The sequence below is a fragment of the Anopheles coluzzii genome, chromosome 2 (assembly GCF_943734685.1).
Source record: "Anopheles coluzzii chromosome 2, AcolN3, whole genome shotgun sequence".
In the NCBI taxonomy this organism is placed as follows: Eukaryota; Metazoa; Arthropoda; class Insecta; order Diptera; family Culicidae; genus Anopheles; species Anopheles coluzzii.
The window spans coordinates 84032106-84058515 of NC_064670.1; the positions used below are offsets into that span (position 1 = coordinate 84032106).

The 26410-nt window shown below is 40.6% G+C and overlaps 1 protein-coding gene across 2 annotated transcripts; it reads right to left on the bottom strand.

The window, feature by feature from the left end:
- Positions 1-1582: 1582 nt before the first annotated feature.
- LOC120948236 (uncharacterized) lies at positions 1583-24252 on the bottom strand. 2 transcript variants are annotated; one of them, XM_040364360.2, is made up of 5 exons: positions 24095-24252; positions 21049-21138; positions 2343-2369; positions 2070-2266; positions 1583-1972 (listed from the first exon to the last, which is right to left on the bottom strand). In XM_040364360.2, the coding sequence occupies exons 1-5, from the start codon at positions 24234-24236 to the stop codon at positions 1736-1738; spliced, it is 693 nt and encodes a 230-aa protein (XP_040220294.2). In that variant the 5' UTR covers positions 24237-24252; the 3' UTR covers positions 1583-1735. The 2 variants fall into 2 exon arrangements, with proteins under 2 accessions (XP_040220294.2, XP_040220293.2); XM_040364359.2 differs by having other exon boundaries at positions 1583-1975; positions 24095-24251.
- Positions 24253-26410: the final 2158 nt, after the last annotated feature.

Genomic DNA, 26410 nt, shown 5'->3' on the forward strand with positions numbered 1-26410 from the left:
GTTATCACTTCCCATACAAAATGTATGGGATACCCGGGTATGCCGGTCGTAGAGATTAGGAAAATATTTTGGAATTTTTGAAAAATAAGTTCAGCATGTGCCCTTCAATAAAAAGTTATATCAGTTTGAAAATGAAAATCTTACCCGAGTATCCGGCCGTAGAGTTAAAGGATAACCAATCAATTAGTCATCATATGCGACATGCATTGCAAAATAATTAAATCAAATCATTGCTTTAAGTAATCTTCTACAGTGTTCCCCTCAATTCCATCAAAAATCGAACCCGGTGACCGGATGACTTAGATTCGTTCGTCCGTCAACTTCGATACATTTGCAGCATGGTTCTCAGGCTTCTCTACCTCAAATGCTGGCGTTAGCAATACATACCGCTTGACGACATCAGATGATCGTAAATCTATTTTTTCGACTGAATGTACCGACAAGGACTTCGACATCGGTTGGCTCGATTTCCATAATTTCGATGATACCAGCAGATGTTGTTCCTTCCACCAGTATGATTTCGAGAAGTGGAACGCGATCGTCTGCAATCAAACTTTGCTTTCATTCGACGTAGCTCTGCTCCCAAAGCGGCAACTTCATCTGCCAGCTTTCCTAGCGTATTTTGAGATGTGCAAGTTCTTGCATTTTCCTCCATCCTACTCAAAGGATGTGCAGGACGAAGAAGGTTTTCTAGACCGTACGATAAAAGTAGCGTTTCAATTTGTACTTGTATCGTAGGTTCGAATCGGGAGATGAGCCGTTCCTTAATGGCGTCGTACTTCCCTGTGGCAGGAGGCTGCTTCACCAAGTCAGCTATATGACGCATCCCAGATAGGTCTAGTTTAGCGACAACATGAAGATACTTAATTTCGTCCTTATTGACACCGGCGAACGCAAAGAGGGATTCTGTGTGTGCAAACCAAGTCGTTGGATCCGACATCCAGAAGTCCGGAAGATCAACTGCGATGCGTGTAAGAGTAACGGGAGTTTTAGTTTTCGTTGCACTAGCAACGTTTTCGTCCGACATTTTTTTTACGAATTTTTAATTTACGAGAACTTCGGGGATAACACGTCGGGGTCACCGATGCGAGAGCGTATAAATCACGATGTGAAAGGTGTTAAGGCTAAAAATATTTCTATAGTTCGTTGCTAAGATTGCTGAGATGCATGGCAACACGATTTAAACAATTCGCCTCGAGTTCAGTTGACACTTTTGCCCCAACGCCTGTTGACTGGTCCGCTCTGTCATTTTTTCCTGTTCGTGGTTGATGGACTCGTCCGATTTTTGTTTATTAAATATCAAAACAATTGCTGCTTTGCTTTTAGCTGTTCTAAAAAATATCTGCAATGGTAGTAGGTAAAATAAAAATTCTCTAGTTTACTGACGAGCAGCATAATTTCGTATCGCAATTTGTTCACTATACAAATTCATGCAGCGACTAGTGAAAACTCGAGTTCAAACTACTCGAATTTCGTTGGTTGTTGGTTTGTGTATTGGATAAATTGTATTTCTTTAGTTTTACGTCGATATTGACGATTTTTCTCTGAAAGGTGCCTAAATAAAACAACACAACGAACTAGAGAATGTGTCTTTAAAGTAGGCAGTTAGTTCATTTATTATTTCAATGATTATTTATCGTGTCAACATAGGAAAATAAAACCCCTCTAACGAGTATTATACATTTTGATAGTAATGTACAACAACAAATAGGTCGTTCAAATGATAAAAAAAAATCTAAATGTAGGTTGGTCGCCAGTTGGAATCGAACCCGCAGGCCGTATCGGAGTCGGAGTCGCCCATCGATTCGCCATCGGGATTTTCCGACAACGGGCCAACCGGCGCCCGTATCTGGCTCGGCGTGGTCGGCACGCTTTGGCTGAAATGATCGTTGCTCGGATCGTACTCGATGTCACGCTTCTGACGCCGTTTCTTCACCGGACCATACTTGGGCGGTGGCATTGCGGAATCTTCCTTCTGAAGGGAAGAGAGGGTAGAAGAACAAAAAATAATACATTGAATAAGAATTAGATTAAAACTATTAAAAACCATGCTGCTCAATGGTGCCAACCTGTATGTTATCTGCCGAGCCCCAGGATTTGTGCAGCTTGTCAATAAACAGTGTGTCCGGTGGTGCGCTCGATCTAATCGCTGTCGGCGGAATTCGCGTTTGGTTGGTGCCCACTCCCAGGAAGTTGCTGAAGGCTTCGGTGGTTTTCTTCACCCGTACGTTCAGGGAACCAATCCTCAGGAAGCCGGAGTCTTTTTCTACACGCGGAAAGGGAGTAAAAGGAATATTAGTGTGTCCGTGCGAGAAATGCTTATGTTAACCGTTTTGACTCACCTGAATGCTTTTTCCGTGCCTTGATTTCTGCATTGAAAAAAAAGGAAAACATTAGTAAAACAAGAACATTTTTATATTCGGGCGCGGTTGGTTGTTTTTAAGCGAGTATTAGGCGGGTTCCCAACATTTAAACAAACAAACAAACTATGGCAGACATGCAGAAGCGTATTTACTAGCTAAAGGAAAGCTTTCCTGCAGACGTATAGCACATGCAGAAACAGAGACAGAGAAAGATAGAGAGAGGTTAAAGCTTTTTTTGTGGAATTAATTTTACAAACAGCTCTTACAACAACTAAACTACAGGAATAATAGAGGAAAGTTTAAACAATGTCACAACTCGAAAACATTGAAACATTTAGTGTGTGATATTACCATTTGGATTTTCACTTACTCTTTATGTGGGGATCGTTGTTAAACGAAGGTTAACGGCGGCATATAGTAAAATTGTTACATTTTAAATCCTTTGGTGAGTTTTCCCATTTTAAACTATTTTTTACATTAATATTTATCCAACATGCTAAGTATATGAACACATCTCTATAATAAAAATCTAGTAAAGGCAGATCAGCATTACTTTAAAGCAGCTTCTTGGATACGTTATGCTTAGTTTAATCCATACAATGGCAGCGGGATCTATTATGGAAAACACAACGCCGATTCAGTTTTTAGTGTTTCAAAGGTAAGGAGACGAACAATACAAATTTCAGGAGACCTCAAAGACAGAAAATAGCTGTTCTACTTTAGGTGGCTGCCACTGTAGGTCCGGATACATGGAAATGTTGCGACACCATTTCTTAAAAGGTACTGTAAAAAATAATTTTTTTTAGGGGTAACGGGGCATGTCGGCCTATACAGGCTTTCGAGACTTATTAAGTGCCACACAGTCGAATAGTCAATCCTTGCTCAGGGCGACGGTCTAAACGAGGCTTAAACACAGGAAGAGCATGTTGTTAAGTCGTCCGAGTTGACGATAATACTGCGGGACCCCCCAATGCAAACACCAGACTGGATAGCGCCATGACTAAGACAGGTGCAGATACTATTTTTGGTCCCGCCCGAATTGAAAAGGGTGTAGTATCAGGGCCTGCAATGGAGCAGGCAAGGATCTGTTTCAGCACCGATATGGAATCTTAATCAGTTCAAGAACCAGTATGGGTTTAAGATCCGATGACCGTATGACCATTACCGATAGGTACCTGTTTCAAGATCTATATGTGGTAAGGATCAGTTCCAGGACCGGTATGGGTCCAGTCTAACTTCTGGTATGGTTTCGAGATCAATTCCAGGATCGGTACGGCTTTGAGAGCAGTTCCAAGAGTAGTTATAGAGTCAAGATCAATTGCATGCCTGGTATGGAAACGGGGTCAATTTCTCGACCGGTATGATGTCAGGACCTGTGAAAGTTAAAGGACTGGTAATGGATTAGGATCAGTTCCTGGGGCAGTGTAGGTTGATGGCTGATTCTAACACTTATATGCGACTGGAGTCAGTTCCAGCATGCGTTCGGGATAAGTCCCAGGATCGGGATAGGCTCTGTATCAGTTTCTTTTAATGTGTACCTTTACTTACAATCACCAGGAATTGACGTTTTCTTTTCAAAAATCATTTGCCCGCATTCTATCAATCTATTCTATGGAATCATTGGATGTACAGTCACGGTTAAGGAAGCTCGCCTTTCTTATCGCTGTGATTGAATTGTAGCATCATAATTGGCTTCAGTTGGAACCATTTTTTGTCTTCTGTTTTGTTATCTAAAGCTTTTGTAGCATATCTGCTATACAGAACTAATTATAATACACACTATCAGCTATAGACACATTGGAAAGCCAAATCACACCATTGTAACACATTCATTATAACACACTCAGTAAATCAGATCATACCATACACACCCGGAAGAGCTCAGGCCACACCGTTCATATAAAAACAATTGTGACACACTTAACAGAACCAACCGAAACGTACAACATAAACAATTGTGACACACTTAACAGAACCAACCGAAACGTACAACATAAGCAGGAACAGTTTATGCATTATAACCCAAAACAGGAACTTAGTGACAAGAACCATCGTTCTTGTCAACAAAAGACAAACGTAACTAGCTGAGTGAAAACAATAACTTTTCAACATACAACCCGGAACCAAATGTGAGAAACCCTTAACTTCTTTTGAGTATAAATAAAACCAACTCCGATCATGGCAAGTCAGATTCGTTCGGACTGTCAGGATAGGACTATGCCCATCCTACATCTATCGAGTTCTCATTTAAAGAGTTTAGATATGTCCCCCTGCCCAAGGTAAGGCCTCTAAACTCCAACGTTTCCAGTAAGGGAAACCTCCTAAAGGTTTCTATGATCGCCTGGACGATCAAGTGTCGAACGTCCGCTTCGAAGCAGTATCCACCTCAGTTCTACTTAATTCGGCAAACGATGACGAAGGCCACCCTGACCAACGCGAGTTCAAAGTTACTACATGGCAACCGTCCCAAAATCGAACATACCGGGACTATCTCAAAACATACCACATGACGACCGTAACAGTCATCAAACATATTACATGGCGACCGTGACCTTAATCTGCAATCGACGGGCAGATGTATAAACAAATTATTTGTGATACGTACAACGGTAACGTACAGCAGTGTCGTGCTAATGCATCAAATAGTGTAAAAAAAAAAAGTGCGTTTTTGACCATAACCGGTATACGACGGAAAAAGTGTCAAATGTGCAAATTTGTATTGAACAACGCAACTGGCACAAGTGACCCAAATAAAAAAAAAAAACAATCGCTATGAATGAGCGACCAAAAGCAAATAAGTGTGGTGTACAAAAAGACAACTCATCGAAAATATAAGTGATGAACCGTTTGAAGGGCGAAAAAAGTGTGATATAAAGCAATTATGCAAAAAAAAAAAAAGTGTTGTGATAACCTTCCTCAACGTACAAAAATGCAACAACATTATGAATAAACCCTTAAGCGATCAGTTTGCAAACTAGAGTTACCTTGAAGTGATGAATAACGCAACGAACCCAAACCAACGTAAGAGGAAATAACGATGTCACCAGTGTTGTGAAACCATAAGCAGAAGTGATGTTCATCTGAAAGGTGATAGAATGAATGGCGAGACTACGATATACGAGATGTGACTAGTGTGATTGAATGGAACAACCGTTCCCAACGTGGAAGACGAAAAGATACTGCGAGCTCACCGCCCAATCTGGATCGGCAGACGAGAATGGACAAGTATCCCAACCCCGACAAGACATCGAGCGACAACTGATGACACCGTAGAACTTCACATCAAGCACCAATTAAACACCGAGCACCGGTAACGAGCGTTACACCATGAGCAGCAACAACAACAAATACATGCTATGTATTTAAACAAGGTACCGTAAATATGCAATTTTATTGATGAGGCTGCATAAATATGCAAAAACTATTCGAGAAAATAGAAATATTAGATAGAATTTATGATCAGGTGAAACAGCTGAACAGATGTTATAGGCTTTGCGCGTTAACAACATTAAGGGATAATACTAAGGAAATATACGACGAAATACAAGAACTCCTACGAAAGCACGAATCGTCTATTAAAGATGAAATATTAACAAAGCTTGTTAAAAAGAGTAGATACGTATACTACGAAATAAATAAGTGCATAAAAATACACTTCGAGAGACATCCAGATTCGTTAAATACGACATTATCAGAGAACCAATTTGACATAACAATAGAAACGAAACCTGACAAAATGGCTGACATTATGGAATTGATTAAAATCACCACTTCTCTCATATCAAAGTATGATGGTAATGAGAAGGATTTGAAAGGTGTGGTGTCAAACTTAAATGTATTAAAGAAAATAGTAAAGCCAGAAAATAAAGAAACAGTAATAGAACTGGTACTAGGACGTCTAACAGGAAAAGCACGAATTGTAGTAGGGGAAACCCCAACTTCAATTGAAGATATAGTTAGCAAATTACAAGACAGGTGCAGCATAAAGGTAACACCAGAGATCGTAGTATCAAAAATGGACAATACTAAACAGACTGGAACGATAGAAGATTTTGGAAGCGTTATTGAAAAATTAACGCAACAACTAGAAGAGGCATACATTGCAGAAGAGATAGCGCCAGAAGTAGCTAGAAAAAAGGCAACTAAATCAGGAATCAGTGCATTGAGTTATGGACTTAAAGATGGCGAGACCAAAATTATAATGAGATCGAGTAAATTCGAAACCTTGCATGAAGCAATTGAGCAAGCAGTAAAGTTGGAGTTAGAAGATAGAACGAAAAAGGGAAAGAATGATCAGACAAAGATCCTATATTCAAACGCTACCAGGAACAATAGAGGGTATGGAAACAACTACCAGGGAAGGAACAATTTCAACAAATTCTCAAATAATAATAGATATCAGACACAAATCCCACCCAGGTTCCCACCCGCAAGATATGGACAGAACAACAACAGAAATAATAATAACTTCAGATATAACAACAATAACACTAACAACAACAGAAATCAGCATGCAAATCGACAAAATTATTCCAACAGAAATCAGTACGTACAATCAAATAGAAATAATAGCAATTGGCAAAATAATCGAGCGCCTATTCATAACACAGTAACAGCCGAAGAACAGAATAATTTTTTAGGCCACTCTCAGGTATCAGAAAATACCCTATACTAACCATAAACACTGATGCTGATAATTTTGTTAAAGTTAAAATAGAAATTGCAAAGGAAATTTATAGCACACTTATCATAGATACAGGAGCAACCGTATCCGTACTTAAAGCTAGTAAATTAAAACCAGGTTGCAAGATCAATACATCTAAAAAATTAACATTGATAAGCTCTAGTGACCATGAATCAGAGACTTTAGGTACTGCTATGACAACAATTCACTTTGGTGATTATTCCATTATACACGAATTTCATATAATAGAAGACGTAGAATCCATTTTTTCTGACGGACTGTTAGGAAAAGACTTTATAAAGCACAGATGTATTGTTGATTATGTTAATTGGATGATATACTTCTCATCTGATAACGGATTGATTTCACATCCAATAGAAGACAATATAAATGGAAATTATATTTTACCAAAACGAAGTGAAGTAGTACGAAAAATAACCATACCAAACTTGACAGAGGATTCAATAATCTTATCACAGGAAATCCAACCAGGAGTATTTTGCGGAAACACAATAGTTTCAAAACGTAATCAGTATATCAAATTCATTAATACCACAGATAAAGATGTTTCTTTTGAAATAAAATCCTATACACCAGAAATCGAACCTTTAAGAGATTATGAGCAGTTACAGAGAAAACCAAACACAGCTAGGGAACGAATTCAGAAAATTCATAACAAAATTCGCATAGAAAATATTCCACAAATAGCAAGAGAAGAATTAGAAAATCTGATCACAAAATTCTCGGATATATTTTGTTTAGAAGATGAACCGGTCTCTACTAACAATTTTTATACCCAGGAAATTTCATTGAAAGATAACATTCCTTCTTATATACCAAATTATAAACAAATACATTCACAAAGTGAGGAAATGCAATCGCAGGTAGAAAAGATGTTGAAAAGTAACATTATTGAACATTCTGTTTCGTCATATAATTCACCGATACTATTAGTACCAAAGAAATCAGTTGAAGGCAAGAAGAAATGGCGTTTAGTAGTGGATTTTCGACAGTTAAACAAGAAAATTTTACCAGACAAATTCCCTTTACCCCGCATAGACACGATACTTGATCAGTTAGGAAGAGCCAAATATTTCAGCACATTGGATTTGATGTCAGGGTTTCATCAAATCGAGCTTGATAAAAATTCCAGAAAATATACAGCTTTTTCCACACCTACAGGCCACTATCAGTTTACACGAATGCCATTTGGACTCAACATTAGCCCAAACAGCTTCCAAAGAATGATGGCTATCGCTATGGCTGGTTTAACACCAGAGCTAGCATTTGTATATATAGATGATATTATAGTTACTGGATGCAGTGCACGGCATCATATCAGTAATTTAGGTAAAGTTTTTGATAGACTAAGAAAGTATAACCTTAAACTAAATGCAGAGAAATGTTGTTTCTTCAAAACAGAAGTAACGTACTTAGGTCATAAAATAACAGATAAAGGAATTTATCCGGACGACGCGAAGTTTGATACGATTAAAAACTTCCCGATTCCTACTAATGCTGATGAAGCAAGACGTTTTGTCGCATTTTGTAACTATTATCGTAAATTTGTACAAAATTTTGCAAAGATAGCTAAACCTATTAATAATTTGATTAAGAAAGACGTTAAGTTTGCATGGACATCAGAATGTCAATCAGCTTTCGATACGTTGAAACAAAGCTTACTCTCACCCACAATTTTACAATATCCAGATTTTAAAAGGCAATTTATAATTACGACAGACGCATCGGATATGGCATGTGGTGCAGTGTTATCACAAATAACAGATGGAAACGATTTACCAGTCGCGTTTGCGAGTAAAAGTTTTACACCAGGAGAGAAGAATAAGCCAATTATCGAGAAAGAGCTTACAGCTATACATTGGGCAATCAATTATTTTAAACCTTATGTATATGGTCAAAAATTTATAGTTAGAACAGATCATAGACCATTAGCATACTTATTTGGTATGAAAAATCCTACTTCTAAGCTTACTAGAATGAGACTAGATTTAGAAGAATTTGACTTTGAAATAGAATATTTAGCAGGTAAAGCTAATGTTGCGGCAGACGCACTATCAAGAATAATCCTTAACTCGGATGACCTAAAGGCATCAATACCAAAATCCAAAACGATTTTAATGGTTAATACGAGAGCCATGGTTAAGAAAAATAACGTGAAAACTGATACAAACAAAGATAACCCAATCGCAACAACAGGGATTGATCACCCCGCGATGTGGAAAACAGATAGACCTTCAGAAGTGAGAAAGGTATTGAAAATATGTACGCAGAAAAATAAGAACAACGTTGAATTCATTATATACAACCATTCATATGGTAAAGCACTAGGAAAATTTCTTTTGAGAAAAGATGTAAATGGAAGTCAAGCATTAGAGTTTGCTCTTCTAGAAATGTGCAAAATCGCGAAACAATATGGAAGAAACAAGCTAGCATGGTCAGAAGAAGACCACTTATTCAAAGAATATTCCCAACAAACTATTAAGGAAATCGCCAATAGAGCCATTGCCAAGTTTGAAATAATCCTGTTTACTCCAACTAGATGGATAACAACAGAGAAAGATAGGCTGAGAATAATTTCAGATTATCATATGACCCCTTCGGGAGGACATATAGGCCAGTACAGACTGTACCAGAAAATAAGGGAAAAATACAAATGGAAAAATATGAACACTTTAACTTCCATCCTATTTGTTGCGAGATTAGTTCAGCAACAGTGGTACAGGAGATTAATGGCTGCACACCGTGCGCTACACTGAACATCTCGCCGCCTGCTAAGCGACTACTACTAAGCGAAACCGCAGAGTAGTACGATATTCGATACGATTGGTGTAAAAACGCTGATGCAAATGGCTTCAGTCCATTGCAATCTGTAGTCACACACCACTCACTGATTTCCCATCACTCGAAGCGAAGCTGGTAGCGCTGCGTGCCAACCATTAAGGCCGCTTATCCGCTGATAAGCGTACGCGATTGGAAAAGGTTCACCGTTTTCTTCTCCACCACATCCCTCATCTGTCTTATGATCCGTCCCTTCCACCTCTTTTGCACGTTGCAAACAATGGATGGTGGTGGCGTGAGTGTGGTGCCTTGTCCGCTTGAAGAGGCCGTGGATTAAGACCCCCCACAAACACCTTCTCTTTTGCGAAATTATGCTGCACACGCGTACCGAACTAAATCCAACCCAACCCTAAAGATAGAGAGAGAGAGAGAGAGCGTCCATCAGAGGGAAGCAAGTAAATAAAAAGCTTCAAATCACCTCCTTCGAGTGGGGTGGAGCGAACATGGGCACGCTGTGGAGGGTTTTATCCGAGCTTTAATCTACTTATTAATAACCCTCCCCCATCCGTTTTACACGTGCGTTTGCACACAACCACACTCAACACCACACCACGAAGTGTAGTGCACGCGAGTGAAGCTTAAGATGGCCGCCTTAAACGGGCTTGCTTACGACGGGGCAAACAAAAAAAAACGCAACGTTTTTTGCAGCGATGTCAATCTGCGCCAACGGTTTGAAATGCAATAATTAAAAATCGCCACTTACGGGAGGGAATGGAAAATGGATAGGGTGGGGGAGGGGTCGGTTAGTTCACCACTATTGTCCCGAAGCTCCCCGTCGTAGGTCCCCTTCTTGTGGGCTTCTTGTGAGGGGGGTTTTTAGCTTCTTTTTGTTGGGCTTCGTTTCATGTGTGCACTACCCTTTACCGTTCTTCACACCGTGTTTCGATTTTGTTTTGGATTGTAGTATTTTTTGTTGTTGGTGTTGTTGCTGTTGGTTTTGTTTTTGTAAACGACTACAACTGTTACAATTTGTCCAACATTCAAGATGCTTTAATCGCAACCACACCACCACGCTGCCATCTGGATTGGTAGGGCGCTATTATGGGCGACTTGGTGGAACTCACTAGACGAAGCGATCAGGTGTTGGGTAATCAGATTAGTATGTGTGTATTTTTTTGGGTTGGCATTGTTTATTTAAGTCAAAGTTTTGATAATTGTAAACTAAATGCTGATTAATTGTCAGTAAGAGGGGGAAATTAGAGTGTTTTTTTAAACTGCTTTTACCATTAACCATTTTAATGCATTGATTATGACATGGTTTTGAGGTACGATTATATGAATCATGTTTCAAAATTCAAAATACAAAAATGTTAAGTTTACATTAAAACAGAAAGATAAGTATGAAGAAAAAAGTATGGAGTGGTTGTTAGATTAATAATTTCTTTAACCATAATTATATTTCATTTAATAATAAACATGTAATAAATAAGTACACATTTGATAACACGATAACCAAAAACTAGTGAACGAGAAGAAAAAATACAACATTATACTGATATTACAGTCATTTTCGCTAAATTTTGGCTCTAACTCACCTATTTGTGTCTCTAAAGCACCAATTGTTGACAATTTTTGAATTTTTATCACAATTTTTGACTCTAAAGGATGAATTTTTGAGAGTGCGCATCAATGTTTGTATCTAAGGCATCAATTTTTGAGTGTAAGCCAATTACTTTATTTTTAAAATTTAACTGTATGTCTGAATCTGTGGGTACCAAAAGCAATGAATTTAAGTTAAGAAGTCAATTATTTATTTGATAGAATTCGAAATCAGCCGGTCTCGTAGTACAGTCGTCAACTCGTACGACTTAACAATATGCCCGTCATGGGTTCAATCCCCAAATAGACGGCGCCGCCATACGTAGGACTGACTATCCTGCTAAGAGGGGGGGAATCAATTAGTCACTGAAAGCCAAGCCCACAAGTGGGTACAGGCAGGCCTTGATCGACACCGGTTGTTGAGCCAAAGAAAAAGAAGAATTCGAAATATAACAATTGTTATGCCAAATTTGAAAGATTTAATGCAGTGAAAAAAGTTGGTATGTATTTTCAGATGTAAAACAATATTAAAACAATATTACAAAACACAATCAAATTACACGGTTTTTGAAGTGTTTTTGTAATTCTGAACTACAGTTTTCATAAACCTGCACGAATATCTTGTAAATTTATGATGATTCTTAAACGAGTCAAGCAATGTTGCCTTACAGATAAAAATAGGTGCAATAGGTTAAAAAACTTGATTCCTTAGAGCCAAAATTTGGCGGCAATGGCTATAGTATTATTACAAAAAATTATATTATAAAATGAGTGAAAAATTTAACATGACAAAAACAGCACAGGAACTTACGGGTAATGCAGGTGGGTAAAAGACAGTATTTGTTATGTTTTGTTTTGAATAGGATTACATCGATAACCCAGATTGTTTACATTATGTGCTTCGTTGAATGTCACGTTGAATGTCACTCTATAATAGTTTTACAGAGTTCAGTAAAAAAAAGAATTCAGTTAAATCAAGAATCACAAAATAATTGGAAATTTACGTATATTATTTTATGAATTATCTTTGTATTAGCTTACAACGCTGTAACGATACAATGTTGTAAAAGCGTAGTTATAGAACAACACTATTGCCCATGGTAATGTAACAAAATCGTTCCGAGCCCAAATTGGTTATTTTAGTTCAAAAGTCCATATTTTAAATATACATTTCTTTAGGATTTTTTTGAATTTTAACGTAAGTATACGTACACTTGTGCATTTAATGAATAGTCATGTGATTGTAAACAACCTTGACGTAATTTTCAATAGATCATCAGCATAAAACAGCATTCTAATAGTTGTGTATGGTCTTATATTTGTTCAAAATTTACTTATTCTGTGTATCTTAGCAAAAAACCTGATCAACTAAAAAAAAAAATAACAGTTGCATTTTCTTATGAACATCAAACAAGGAAGAAAGCAATGCAATTACGAAAGAAATCCTAAAAGGTTTGGGTAATTGATAACGTTTCAGGGTTCTCTATGTACAATGTATGACAACCTTCGATAGAGCACAAGCTTGACCTTCTAAATTTAGCGCACAAATTTACACTTAAGCGTATCCATTGCAGCTCTCACAGCTCATACTCACAAAATAATGCTCTTTTCCAATGCTCTATGATCGGTGGGAAAGCCGCGCTTTCGTGTTACAGGAAGGGGACATGATTTTACACTCGCGAGACAACAACGCGTTGGAGCCTTCGGCGCGTTCGCTACCAGGTCGACGATTACATTCGACACCAATCGCTACAACCATTAGCGTCTTGATGATACGTTTTACGCGTAAGCTGTTGCAAATGTAAGATGTCATAATTTTGCACATTCCAGTCAACACATGTCGTCGCGGTGGTGGTCAATAATGTTCGACCCTGCGTCCCTGAGCTGCAATGTGGCTCAAAGTGTCAGAAAGCACATGTTCGACTGCATGCCAGTCAATTGTTTTCATCCCTGCTGCCATCATCATCATCATCATCACCCGAGAGTCGTTTTGGCGAGCATATCTCCCTCAATCCTCACCCCTCCGTTACCTGGGGGGGGGGGGGGGGGAGACGATCGAACGTGCAACACCTTGGCGCGCTAGCTGACGTGTGTTTACACCGGTTAGCCATCGATCAAGCGGAATGTGTATCGAAGGCAGAGAGCATCTTGGCGTTACGATGACATCCACCATTAGCATCGTTCTCGATGGCCCGCTGTCCCGTCCCGCTTTTCCGTTTCGTTGTGCGCTAGGCAGAATCGGCAGTGGCCGGGGCACATTGGCATAGATAGAGATATGTTTGTTTTTACATTAATTTCTGCACGTGCCCATTACCGTGTGCGAGTGTAATCGGCAGTCGGAATCGATCATCAGTGTTGGCAACGTGGCGTGAAACCGTGGCCACGATCGTGCCATCGATAAGGGACTGCCTTTGCTGCTGCTGGTGCTGCTGCTGCTACTACTGCTGATGCACCATATCCAATTGAGCGTAAAATTACCGTTCTCAGTGTAAGTGGAAGACGGTTGGTGGTTTGAGATTGTTTTTTTGTTATCTTTCTGTCTTGCTTTAATGCTATCGCATCTCGTAGAGTGTTGGAAAGAATTTACAACCCAATCCGAGGTGAGCCAGATGGGGGGAAAAAGGAAACATAACTAGGAATTAAGACATACCCCGTTTCCCCTCATTTCCCGATTGCCATTTGGCACTGCTCTGAGGGTTTAAGTGTGCTGGTTAAGTGTTTTTGCGTCGTCAACATGAACTTTGCTGTTCGAAGTATGCACATACAGGAATGCGTTTCGACTTGCCCTCTACACTATCCCGCCGCTCAACCACCGTTCTTATCACTCGAAGGCAAAAGGAAGGCAAAAAGTTTAAACGGACCGGAAAAGCATTAATTGCATATGCAAGCGATCTTCGAAACTCACAAGGAGAGAGAGAGAAAGCAATCGAGGGTATGAGCCACAGAAAGATATGAAATGATGGCAACAGACTTGCAACGGGCGTAATTGGGCCCGACGAATGTAAAGCCCTTGCACCGTACGACATCCTCCACCACGAACTACAACCGAAAACTCACGGTTCACGGTTCCCGGAGGACATTTACATATGCGTCGTCGGCTTCGTTACGGTTTGTTTTTGCGCTTTCCTACTCTCTCGACCTGTCCACCTTCTTCGAAATGCCTCTCACTTTGCAAATTATTATGAAGCGTTTCTTCCCTTTACCGGTGTAGTGGCACCAATTGGTGCTTCTGGTGATAACGTTTCAAATAAAAGATAAGACACAGCGCTTGGCAAAGGGGGAAACCGTACGACATCCTCCACCACTCATCTGGGGCATCTGGGTTCATTCATTCGCCGGATCCATTTGCACGTCTGCGACAGATAATTGGCTTTGTGAAATCGGGCGATGCTCCTACCTAGCTTCTTTGAGGGAACTCCCTTTTTGGATCCTCTTTGCTCCTGCTAGGATCCATCCTTGAGAAGCCAGAAGGTCATGATCGTTAATGTGTCATATGTCATAGGCATACGGTTCCGAGTAAATTGATAATGAATATTCGCACAAAATAAGGCCCAGGCACGCACCCAACACTATCGAGGATCCCAGCTGACGGCCGTTGGCGAAGATGATCGATGGGAAGGAGAATAGAAGCAAGCGATCGCACCGTCGTTGTCCGTGTTCGCGATGGAATGCCATTTGACTACCGAGCGCTTCGCGAGCGAGGTGAGACAACTGTCAATCATTATGGAGAGAAAGCTGCAGCAACCTGCAGTTTTGCCGGTGCAGCAGCCGTGTATTTTGCAGCCTTACTTTTCTTGTTTGGACAAGCACAAATAAACAAAAAAACGCGATAAGCAAAACACCGGCGGCAGCGGGCGCATATGATTGTTTTTTGTTGTTGTTGTGTGTCTGTATCCTTTTATCAAATGGCAATGTATGGCTATCATTACGATATGGTTGCTATAGGTCCCAAGGGATCTCTTCAGCAGGAGACGCGATACCTACACACCTTTTTGCGCTGTTTTTACGCAAGCTGGGCGATGCTTCTTGGTGATTAACAGGACCAGACCATGTGGTGGAACAAGGTGGCACAATTTGAATACGTGACAAGCTGGTATGACACGCGCGAACGCGATAAATTCACATCGTTCGTTAATTGGAATAGTGGAGCAGAGACATACACACACAAAAAACAACATCAGTCAAGAGCAACAGACGTTGCGATCTCCTTGTGAAAATATAGTCATTGGTGGTTATGTTCATCTGTTTCGCTTAAATTGTTAAATTTAATCATGCTTATGATGCATGCTGCTCCGCTGCTCGTAAGGAATGCGTTGACAGATGAACGGACAAGTTTTGGGTGGTGTGTTTGTATTGGAGCAAGACATGTAATGATGATCTTGCAACGATCTAGTAAGGCATACGATAAAAAAAAACCTAGCGAGCTTTTTTAAAAACATCTGGAGCTTAATACGGTAGCCACGGGAAGTGTCGGGTTTTATGTACGCAGCAGTATGTATCTTCTTACATTTACCTGTAATATAACTATATCCATTACTATCACACTAAACATCATTACAAAAATCATTACAAAAATTTTAATATATTTAGAAAAAGATATCGTTAAAATCAACTTTGTCGAAAACATTGTTAGGTAAATATAAAAGTAATGATTTAAGATATAAACAATTCAGAAAATACAAAACAATTTGTCGACTGAAAGACAATGAATTCAGGCAATATAGATTAGATTGAATGTTCTTGAAGCTTTTACTTTTCAACAAAACAATAAAAATAATAGTAAAAATAGATAATAAAAAATGAGATTTAAAAAGCAAAATAGAAACTTTCTTTGTGAATAATTAAAAAAAAACATAATTCCAATAATGAATGATATAAATGTAAAGAATTGTCAATAAAATGGTTGAACGTATTTATAAACAAACAAAGAGGTTAATTCCAAAAGTATTAACACACACTTATTACGCGTTAAGGAAAAGATTAACTGCAGCGCGTAGAATTTTACAAACAGTTGCTCAATAAATTGATGGTACAACTGCATATAATTTTCATATTAACATAACATGTGCTGTTTGTAAAATTTAATAAGGCTGTGTCCTTTTTGCGATATTTATGTTGTCATCGCCTTTGTTAATTGATTGAATGATTTATCCAATTTAATATAAGTATTAAGGCATGAGTTTGGCCATATTTTGATAGAATTTTCAATTTTTCGATAAAGCAGAATTTAAAGTTCTAAATGTTAGATATCAATAGAATTTAAAATGATTTATTCCAGTGCACATCTTGCCTACACTGTTGATGTTGTTTACAAATTGCTCTCGAATAAAAATATGCTCTGAGTGTACGACTAAGCACAAATTACCATAAGTTATTTTTGGCTTCTTAGGACTATTTCAAAACTGTAATTGAACAAAACAGATGATTTTCCTTACTTATATCTTGCCTGAGAAGGCGAGTAGTCTTCGCTACTCTAAATTATGAAAACTAAATTATGACTTCAATGTTAGTTTTGTCCATTTAATCTTAAGGCCGCTTTAGATTTTGCGTAAAAGTGAACGTGATATTTTGTTTTTTTTTTTTGCAATATTTCATAGAATATTTATCAGAATATGGCTCATCGTACATCAAAAGAAAGGATATTCAATTCCCCAACTATTGAGACTATTAAACATGCTAAAATAATAAATTTAATGTATTTCCTTAACATTTCTCGATGACCATTATTTTTTCATCGTGAACAATGCGGGGAATCAAACAAGGAAATGCATTTATTTTATTAATTCAATATTTTTGAAAGTCTAGAAGGTTGGAGAATTGAATAACATTTCTTTTGGTGTACGATAAGCCATATTCTCGTAAAAAATATTGAAATATATTAAAAAAACCAACATTTCACGTTCAATTTCTCCGGGGCTTTAAAGGCGGGGCTTTAAAGCAATACTTTGACTTTGCATTATGGTAGTATTGTATTGAACATGTTGGCCGAATTTTGAAAATATTTCACTTTATACCGATGCTCGATATTGGCAAGAGATTCAAGATATTGGCAAATTATAGCATAAAGAGTGTGCCATCAATTTATTGCATAACTATATGTAATTAACTTGTATTGCAAAACTAGTTAGTTATAAGAGAATTTATAGATTTTTACTTGTTTATAGTTATAGATTTTTACTCCAAAAGACAAATTTATAAAAAATACTATAGCAATTCAATACAATGGTCATTTTTTTGTTGTAGACAATATAACAATTCAGACGAAATCTGGACCTTTTATTGACTCGAATTAAGATATAGAATACTGATTTGTGCGAATAAAGAGAGTTAACAGTGCTTAAGAAAAACTTGCTTACCCAACAAGAAAAAATAATGTAAATAGAGTGTTTCGTTTAGTAGCAAATTTAGTCTAAAAATAAAATAAAGTTTGCTTCTAACAACGAAATAGAGGCAGAAGTTCGAAAGGAGTTATAGAAAGTGCTAAACAGTGCTGTAATGCGTGATGTAGAAACATAATCAAAAACGTTGCTTAGAACGGTGCATCATAAGGAAAATAGCAAAAGCGTGTGCAGGTTAACTTCCCAAACAAAGACCAAACTGCGCCTATTAAACATGCTTCAAACGACACGATAAAGGCAACAAAGAAACATTAGAAAATCATAGCTTAAACTTTTTTTTCTTTCACACGCACAGAAACACAAACACACAAACAGAACACAGAAGAAAAAGAAAACACATGGTTACGCATAGGTAGGTACGGACAGATCAACACTTGCCTCCAGGACGACGATAGGGCGTGCCAGGTGGAGAAACCACTGTTAACTGCCTGTAATCGCATGGCTTTAATTTCTTCGCGAAAAATGCAAACGATTCGTGCGACGAGCGACACAGCGATCGGGGGCACCCGCGGTGGCGCGGAGGTTTATGCGAGAGAATGTAAGATTATAAGTATAATCCAGTGACGGGAGGACGGGCAGCGTAGCGAGGGGGGCCGCATCGTTTCCCGATTGGACCAGGAGGTGAGTGGGGGTGGGTGGGTGTTTTGGAAGATGGAGCAGGTGGTGTCCCGGAAGTGCCGCACATCCCGCGGATTACATACGTTCGTTGTATTTTTGCGCGAACGTAGGCAATAGGGCGCGCGTGTCATGTGTGTTTGCGCACGTACACCAGGTAATGATCGTTGCCCGGAACGGAGGGACAGAAGTTGGAGGCCCCAAACGGGACGGGAGGGAGTTGTAGAGGTGAGGTTGATAAGGTTGCCAAGATCGTTGCGTTGTTGGCGAAAGGTGATTAGAATGCAAATAAGAGAGAAAATAGAAAGAGAGAGAGAGAGGCGTATGAATTTTAATTAAACATTACTGGTGGTCCTTGGACTGTTGATAGGGCGTTGCCGAAGAGGCCCTGAAACCTGAAAGCATCTAGATTTTTTTGTTTGGATGTAGTTGCTGTTTGTTGTTGGCACTGCTGTAATGGCCAATATTGGGCGTGGAGGATTAGGCGATGTAATGCAATGCCGTGTGTGCTCGGTGCGGGATTAACATCGAGTGTGTGGTGGAGGTGGGCTTTCGAGCGTGAAACAGTCGAAGGGTAAGGATGAAATAAAGCCAATACGTTACGGGGCCGCCAAGCCCAACGGAGTGGAAATGAAATCAGAACAAAAATGACTTTTTAATCTAAGCACAGCTACAACTCATTACGCTTTCTTTTAAAACATAATAACCATATTTATCGTCCAGCGGCACGAACAACAGGCCCTCGGCCGCCTGTGCACCCAGGATGTCGATAGTGAAGAAGCAGAAACAAAATATTTAATCGAGTTAACAGCTCGATTAAGTGGTTCGTCCGAAATCGACACTAAAAGCTACTGAACTGCGTACAAAGTGCGCAGCGGCCAATAACAATCGAGAGTAATGACGTGACGCAACGAGTCAGCACCCCAGCAGCAGCACCCTTCTTGCCGGCCACGAAAACTGAACTGTTTCCCGCGCGAGTTTCAGTAGCGTTTATGATCGAAACAAATTGCATAAAATGGGTAGGGGCCGCAAGGCCCTTTGGTACGTGTTTTCGTGCAACGCTCCGTGCAAACGTCCGCTAAAGTAGAGCACTGGTGCAGAATGGAACAAGATGATGGGGCATGATTGTGCAAGACGTCGTTATCATCGGGTCCGATAGTGCAGCTGCTTAGTATGCATATTTTAAGTGGCTACTTTTCGCTGGACATTTCAGCGCCCGTTCGTGTGGTGGTTCTGCAATAGGCCTTCTTAAACAGCGAAATGTGTGTGCGTTGTGTACTTTGAGTAGCGATGGCAAAAAAATATATATATTTATATGAATTAAGAACATTGTTGTTTCGCTGCTTCTTCTGCTAGCTGTGCTCGGTGCGTTTGCTAATTATTGCACCCCTACAGCGTTCGCTATCTTGCTCCAGCAGGAACCGCACGCACACACACACACCACCTCGAACGCTAGAATGCAATTAAAGTGCAGCCAATATCGTGATGTAAACGACTTTGACTAGGTTTCGCTTTTTTGCTCTTGTTGCCACGCTACATACTATTTGTGTGTGTGTTTTTTGTGCTGGTTTTATGGAACGATTTTAATTAAAAACTGATAAGCGCACTCTTTTTACTTATGTATGTGTAGATGTGCGTACCGGTCATGAAGTGGTGCGTGTAATGTGAAGTGCGCGAAGGGTGCATCCATATGGCGATATATACCGCAAGGAAATAAATACACGAAAGGTGAAAGACACAACGCGGATCCTTCGTGTGCGACGATGATGCATTTTGGAAGGAATTGAAATGAGAGTAGATAAGGTGGAAGAAGAGGGATAGCATGCGGGAGGGTTTTGCATAAAAAATAATAATAAAATAAATAAAAGCATAATATTAAAAGAAAAAAAACGACTTTACAAACCGATGAAAAGAAGGAGAAGATCAAATAAAAGTAAAAGCATGCAATTAAAATGTTTATTTATAAATAAATACAATAGAGGCAATGAAAACGAGATAATAGGATAGCATGCAGTAGGCAAACAAGATGAAACCAATTCCCTCCAGTACTCGATGTGCTTGGTAAAACTGCATTAGGTATAGATAACAAATCAGCACACCGAGTAGCGGGGGTTTTTCTTTTTTCTTTTTAAATACACAATTGCTTGGTTGATTAGTATTAGTATGAAGGATATCGGCTGTTAAACGGCATTGGTCGCGTTTCGCTTCTTCCGGAAGAAGCTCTGATTAGACCGATTGCGACGCTCTAGCGAGGCACCCTGCGCCGGTGGTGGGTTCGCCGTGGCCGAAGCCGTGTTAGCAGCGCTACTGATGGTGGGTTTAGTTTTGGCGGTGTTACTACTGCTGATACTGCCGGGACGATTGTTGTTATTGGTATCGGCCGCACTGCCGGCCGCCGCCGGTGCCCGCGGACCGGCGGGCGGATGCGGAAAACTGTCTACGAAATTGCGCAGTGTCATTTGGTCGGAGGTCGCGGGCCGTTGGCGGCGCTTACGGCGCATGAACGTGCCACCGCGGGCCAGCGGTGACAGCGTCTTCGAGGGAAGGGTGAAGAATTTCTCATGCTTAGACACTTTGCGTTCATACTCACTGCTGAATGTCGACTCGGACACGCTGGTCATCTGCTTCTGGTACTCGAGCGCTTTCTTCCCGCTCCAGTCGAGCAGGTCCCGGTCGGCCTCTGCAAAGTGGGAAAGAGTTGTGAGAGCTGATGTTAGAAGATATGGTTACGGTTATGCGCATAAAAGTAATATTTTTCTTTTTCTTCGTTGTATTAAATCGGATGGCAAAATTAAGATCAAAGCAATTGCGATTCAGTTGGATCGTATCATTTAGATAATTAGCACAAAATAACGAACAAACGACAATGTACATTATGCATCAAATCAAGTCTGAATCAAGACTCTGGCGTACAAATCGTACAACTGTTTCACAAATTTGGACAGCATTTCGCTGCCCAAAGCACCAACCACCTTCGACGACCACACATCATCATCCTTCCGGCACAATAGCTGGCATGCCCAGTTGGCGTTTGAAATGGAGCTGACAGATCCATCTCCATTGGCACTAATTAATTCATCACCTAAGCCAAAAATAATTAACCAACGGACGCCGAGGCAACACACACAACCGAGTCCATACCAGCGCTTTGCTTTGTGCGCTCCGAGCCGTGCAACCACCACCCATCACAGTCAGTTCGGGTTAGGAGAGATGGTTGAGCGATAATTCCATTCTCGACTGTGACTGCCACAAAGCAGCAACGACTGCTCGTTTCTTCCGCTGCCGGTGGTGATAGTATCTATTGATGATAAATTTGTGGCCCAAATGCTTCATTAGATGAGCGCCCGAATCTGCGAACTGGAGCGCATACGATGCCGCGACACCGACGCGATCTGTCAAAGCTGTCCGCTGTCTGTCTGGTTGGCCCGCTTAAGACAAGTGGAAGGGACCGGGGCAAGGTAGGACCGGGTCGGTCGAAGCGCGAAAGATGAAGCACACACATTCGTCGAAGCGATTAGACACTTTTCCCGCGTGTGTGTGTGTTTTTTTTTTCCTCTTCTGTTTGTTCCTCATTGACAGCAGACGGCCGGTGGTGGCCGCCTCAAACCTTTGCCCCGTTTCTCTACTCTATAGTAGTCGCGTGGACCCGTCCGTTTCGAGCTAATGATAGGGAATTGGGAAAAAGGTAGCAGTGGAGTGTCGGAAAACGGCCCCAAAACGCAACCAACGCAACCAAGGAAATAAGATTGCCCGGCGACGACATTGTAGCCGTGCCCGAAATCACCTCTACTTCCCCAACCCTCCCCGGTGAACGTCCCAGTGCCACCAGCACAAGGAGGAGCGCAATTTGTGAATGTGAACCCGTGGTTTTTGGTGTTATCGTCTGTCAATCAAAACTTATCGATCAATTTATTTCCCTTATCATCTGCGCTTAGGTAACCTTTACGTGAAATCGTGTTTTATTTTTTTGGGTGTGTATTTTATAAGCCGGTCAGTGAAGGTACGTGGTACGTAGCTGGTCGACGATCTTTTCGACATCCTGCACGGTGTTGTTTCGCTGGTGTGCTAGCGACTGATGAAAGCCGTGTGACAAACGACACGTAGAGAAGAAATTGGGTGCGCGTCCGCACGATTTGGTAATTTGACTGACTGAGAGGATAGTACGAGCCGGGTAGGGGGATAGATGCGGGGCTACTACTCTCTGGCGCTTTAGTTTTCGAGAATGGCTAGAAAATGGATAGCTTTCGACACACAATCGACCCGTAACTGGTCGAGGATCACAGTCTGCAGTCAATAGTTTAAGGCAAACGATTTATTGGATTGAACCGGTCACGATGCATGACTCTCTTTTCAGCCTTACCGAGTTGACAAAACTCTAAAGGGGATGGCCATTTAAATATTCTACTCCTTCTATACAGCACCTGGCAAGAAAGCTCCAGAATAGAATAGATATCGTTTTTTTCTCCTTTTTCCATTTTTGCCCCCGCCAATGGCTACCGATCATTCTACTTTCGGCGGAAACGATCGATGTCACGACGGTCGGCTGTCGTATTTGACAGCCGCCGGACGCGCATCGCAACTCCAATATCCATTCATGACGCACGCTAACCAGGCAGGATATCAAGCAGTTTGACTGTGTTTACGCTGCGCAGTCAAACAAGAATGATTTATCGATCGTTCTCACTTACGCTTGCCGCTTTTCAGAATGCCGCTGCAAACCTTCGGTGAAAGGCGGTTTCTTTAACAGCTTTCATCACCTTGTCTCAATGAAGCGGACAGTGTTTGATGAAATCATTCAAGATCTGATCAATGCCAAGAGCAATAAACAAAAAAGGTTTATGAATGAGATGTCACTGATGGGTGGATTTGTTTAGCCACTCAAAAATCTATCAAACAGAACCGGTATTATAACAGGAAAAAATCAAACCAATGAATTAAAATCAAATTTAAAAAAAAAATGAAAACCTATCATCTCAAACAAGGATCATGAGTAAGTTTAATTGAAGTGTGTAGCTTACATCAAAGTAACTTTTATTGAGAAGCCATCTATTGCAAAATATCAGAGTCAATAGGATCATTGAATCATTTAAGTCATCACAGCAGATATTAGAACACAATTTACAGAAATAACATTGAAGTTTTACAATAAAATCAAAGTACCAAGAAGTACGATCAATCAGAAAGAATAGTCATACGATTGAGACATAATTCGAAATTTTGTGTAAATATAAAGAGGAAAAACTGATTCAGTTACTAGCTTTTCTCAACAAAATGCTTTAAAAAACAGTAAATAGCCAAGAAACTTAAGAAAATCAAGTGCATTTAAATAAAAACTGCCAAATGACGTAAGTTTGTATAAAATCAAAAAAGTAAGCGAAAGAAAAGCTTTTTAAAACAGATTTCAATGTTTAAGAATGTCTCTTTTTATAATATTCTCAAACAAATAATTTGCTTAGGAAGAAATTGCAGCGTATAACTCTGTAATATGTTCTATAATACACACATACTTCGGACAGAATATACGATTATTCCTCTACTTTATAATGTAACACCTCAAACGGATCTAATTTGGCTTAGGAAAACTAAAAAAACTATGATAAGAAAGAACATGCACCGTAAACGCATATTATACTCACTGTAAACGTTGCACAGCAGCTCAAAAATGTCGTTCCGGCCGAACTGTGTGGCAATGTGAAGCGCCGTATACCCCTGTAAATAAAACGAACCGTAGAGAAATGAAATTAGAACGACATAATTAGAGGTAAATTGATCGTACATCGTCAAGCGCGCAATGCTGCCGTAATTGATTTGTTCCACAGTACCCGGATAACCGTGAAACCTCCGAGGCAAAACAACGGTCGACGAGCGACACTTTAAGAGATTTTGAGCCTTGAAGCTTGAAGTTTGTATTAACAACGGCCAGACCAACCCTTGGCGGCCGGTCGGGACGGGAGCTGTAGGAAGGGTGGGTAGGGTTTTAAACATTGACTGACAGATGACAAAAGTTGCTCGGCGAATTTCACAGCCCGAGTAATTTATGCCCGAGTTACTGATTGTTGGGCCACACAGCAAACAGGGCAACAACAGCAACAACAAAAAAGCGTAATTATTATTCCACCGGAAAGCACTCGCGAGCAGAAAGCGCTTGCAAAAAAAAAAAAAAAAGAAAACGAGAAGAAAATGTGCATGAAAACACGCAACACTGGATGGATCCATGGTTATCCCAGAGGGGTTTGGATTGGGAATGCATATAAGTGGCCAGTGTTGATGCAGAGCAGCCAGTACACACGGGAGGCCTCACTATCTTGTTCTATCAACTAAAAGCCTCACGCTTGTGCTTGTGCACTCCGCGGACAGTGAACAGCGAAAACTTTCACGTGAATTGGCACACGGTTCATCGATCGGCGAAAGCAATAAAAAATAAAAATCGTCATGTGGAATCGCGCACGCGGATCGAAATGGACCGAAAATTCAATACACCCTCCAATATATCGTCCCGCTCCTCCCCCGTGTTTCGGTACGCAGCGCATCCGCCTGTAAACATCAACATATGCATCAAATGTTTATAATGTTGTCACGTATCCTTTGATAAGCGGAACTGATCTGTCGCTGTTCTTTTTTTTTTCATTCTCTCCCCATCGTTCCTGGTGGGCCTAGTGTGAGCTCGCGCGCGCGCCCTCTCGGTGGAATCGACTCTCTTTGTACTTCCGTCCCGAACTGTCTAACCCTTCTCGAGGAGTGCAGGCCGGGCGAGAGTTTTCCTGCGAATGCTGTCGATGGTTCGTACCCTTTCCAATTTTTTGTTTCGTGTCATTTTATTCCATTTTAATTTGAACGCAGCACTTTCTCACCCGGCTCCGGCGGCACACCCTGTGTTGTCACCGGTTATGGTGACGGCTGGGTGACCGAAGATTGGTTGGCGGCTGCTGTTTGAGCGAAATTAAAAACTTTAAAAAAAGGTACACACGAAGCAAGAAAAAGGGGTTCGGATGGGTTTTTGGGTTGTTTCCGCGGGAAGGTGCGCGTACCAGCGCGTCCCGGGTGCGAAAGGCAATCCCAGTTCCAATCAACGGTGGAGCTATTGCAACAGTTCGGAAAACACATTTTCACACAGCCAGTACACTGTAACCGGGGCCAAACCGGGGGATGCGAATGGCGGCGCACGGAGGTACAGGAGAGTTGATATGGATGGGTGCCCTGCGCTTTAAATTCGTTTCGTTATAACGACCACGATATGGGTTCTCATGTGTTACGATTTATTGATTGCGTTCTGCAAAGATGCCACATTCAATAAGACACGTTATGACGGCCAATGTGGTGTGAACACATATTGGCAATATATTTCTTAAGCTGACACTTCGTCGCCCTACTCCTCTAAAAAAAAAACATTGCTCAAGCACAAACGTCTTTAGGAAATTAGACAAATCAGACATTAGAAACAAGTCAACGTTGGTAAACAAAAACCTGACCTGCAGATCCTGTGCAAATGTAGCTACACGGAACAGCAACGCTCGACACTAACCACTCCGTCCGACGGTGGGTTTCGGACAATCGGATGAAAAATGATACATCCAACATTGTACGGCAATTAGCGGCAATGTCTTGGGGTTAAATTATAATGAAATCTTAAATTTCAAATCGATTGCCCGACCGGGGCCATGTTTCCGCCATGTTTCCAGGCTACGTACGCACACCCCGTCCCGGCTTGCGCTTTCTCGGATACGGACAAGATTGCGGAAAGCCGATACCACATACATAATACACACCCGGTTTGGTGTGCTGAGGGCCAATTGAATCCATTGCCCATTCTCAGCCACTGGCTCTGTCGTGCATGGGACTAAGGCGGCACAACAGAGTCACTCTCACGTCAGCAGGAAAGGAGTCCACTGTCTTGGACAACAACCTATCGAACCGTCCAAGGTGTGGGTGGTGGATCTTTACTATCATTAAAA

Coding starts and splice junctions, on each gene's coding strand:
- LOC120948236 (XM_040364359.2), bottom strand. CDS start 24,236: ATGTACGATCAATTTACCTCTAATTATGTCGTTCTAATTTCATTTCTC. Junction 2,267..2,342: donor GGCACGGAAAAAGCATTCAG/GTGAGTCAAAAC, acceptor TTCCGCGTGTAG/AAAAAGACTCCGGCTTCCTG. Junction 1,976..2,069: donor GCTCGGCAGATAACATACAG/GTTGGCACCATT, acceptor TCTTCCCTTCAG/AAGGAAGATTCCGCAATGCC.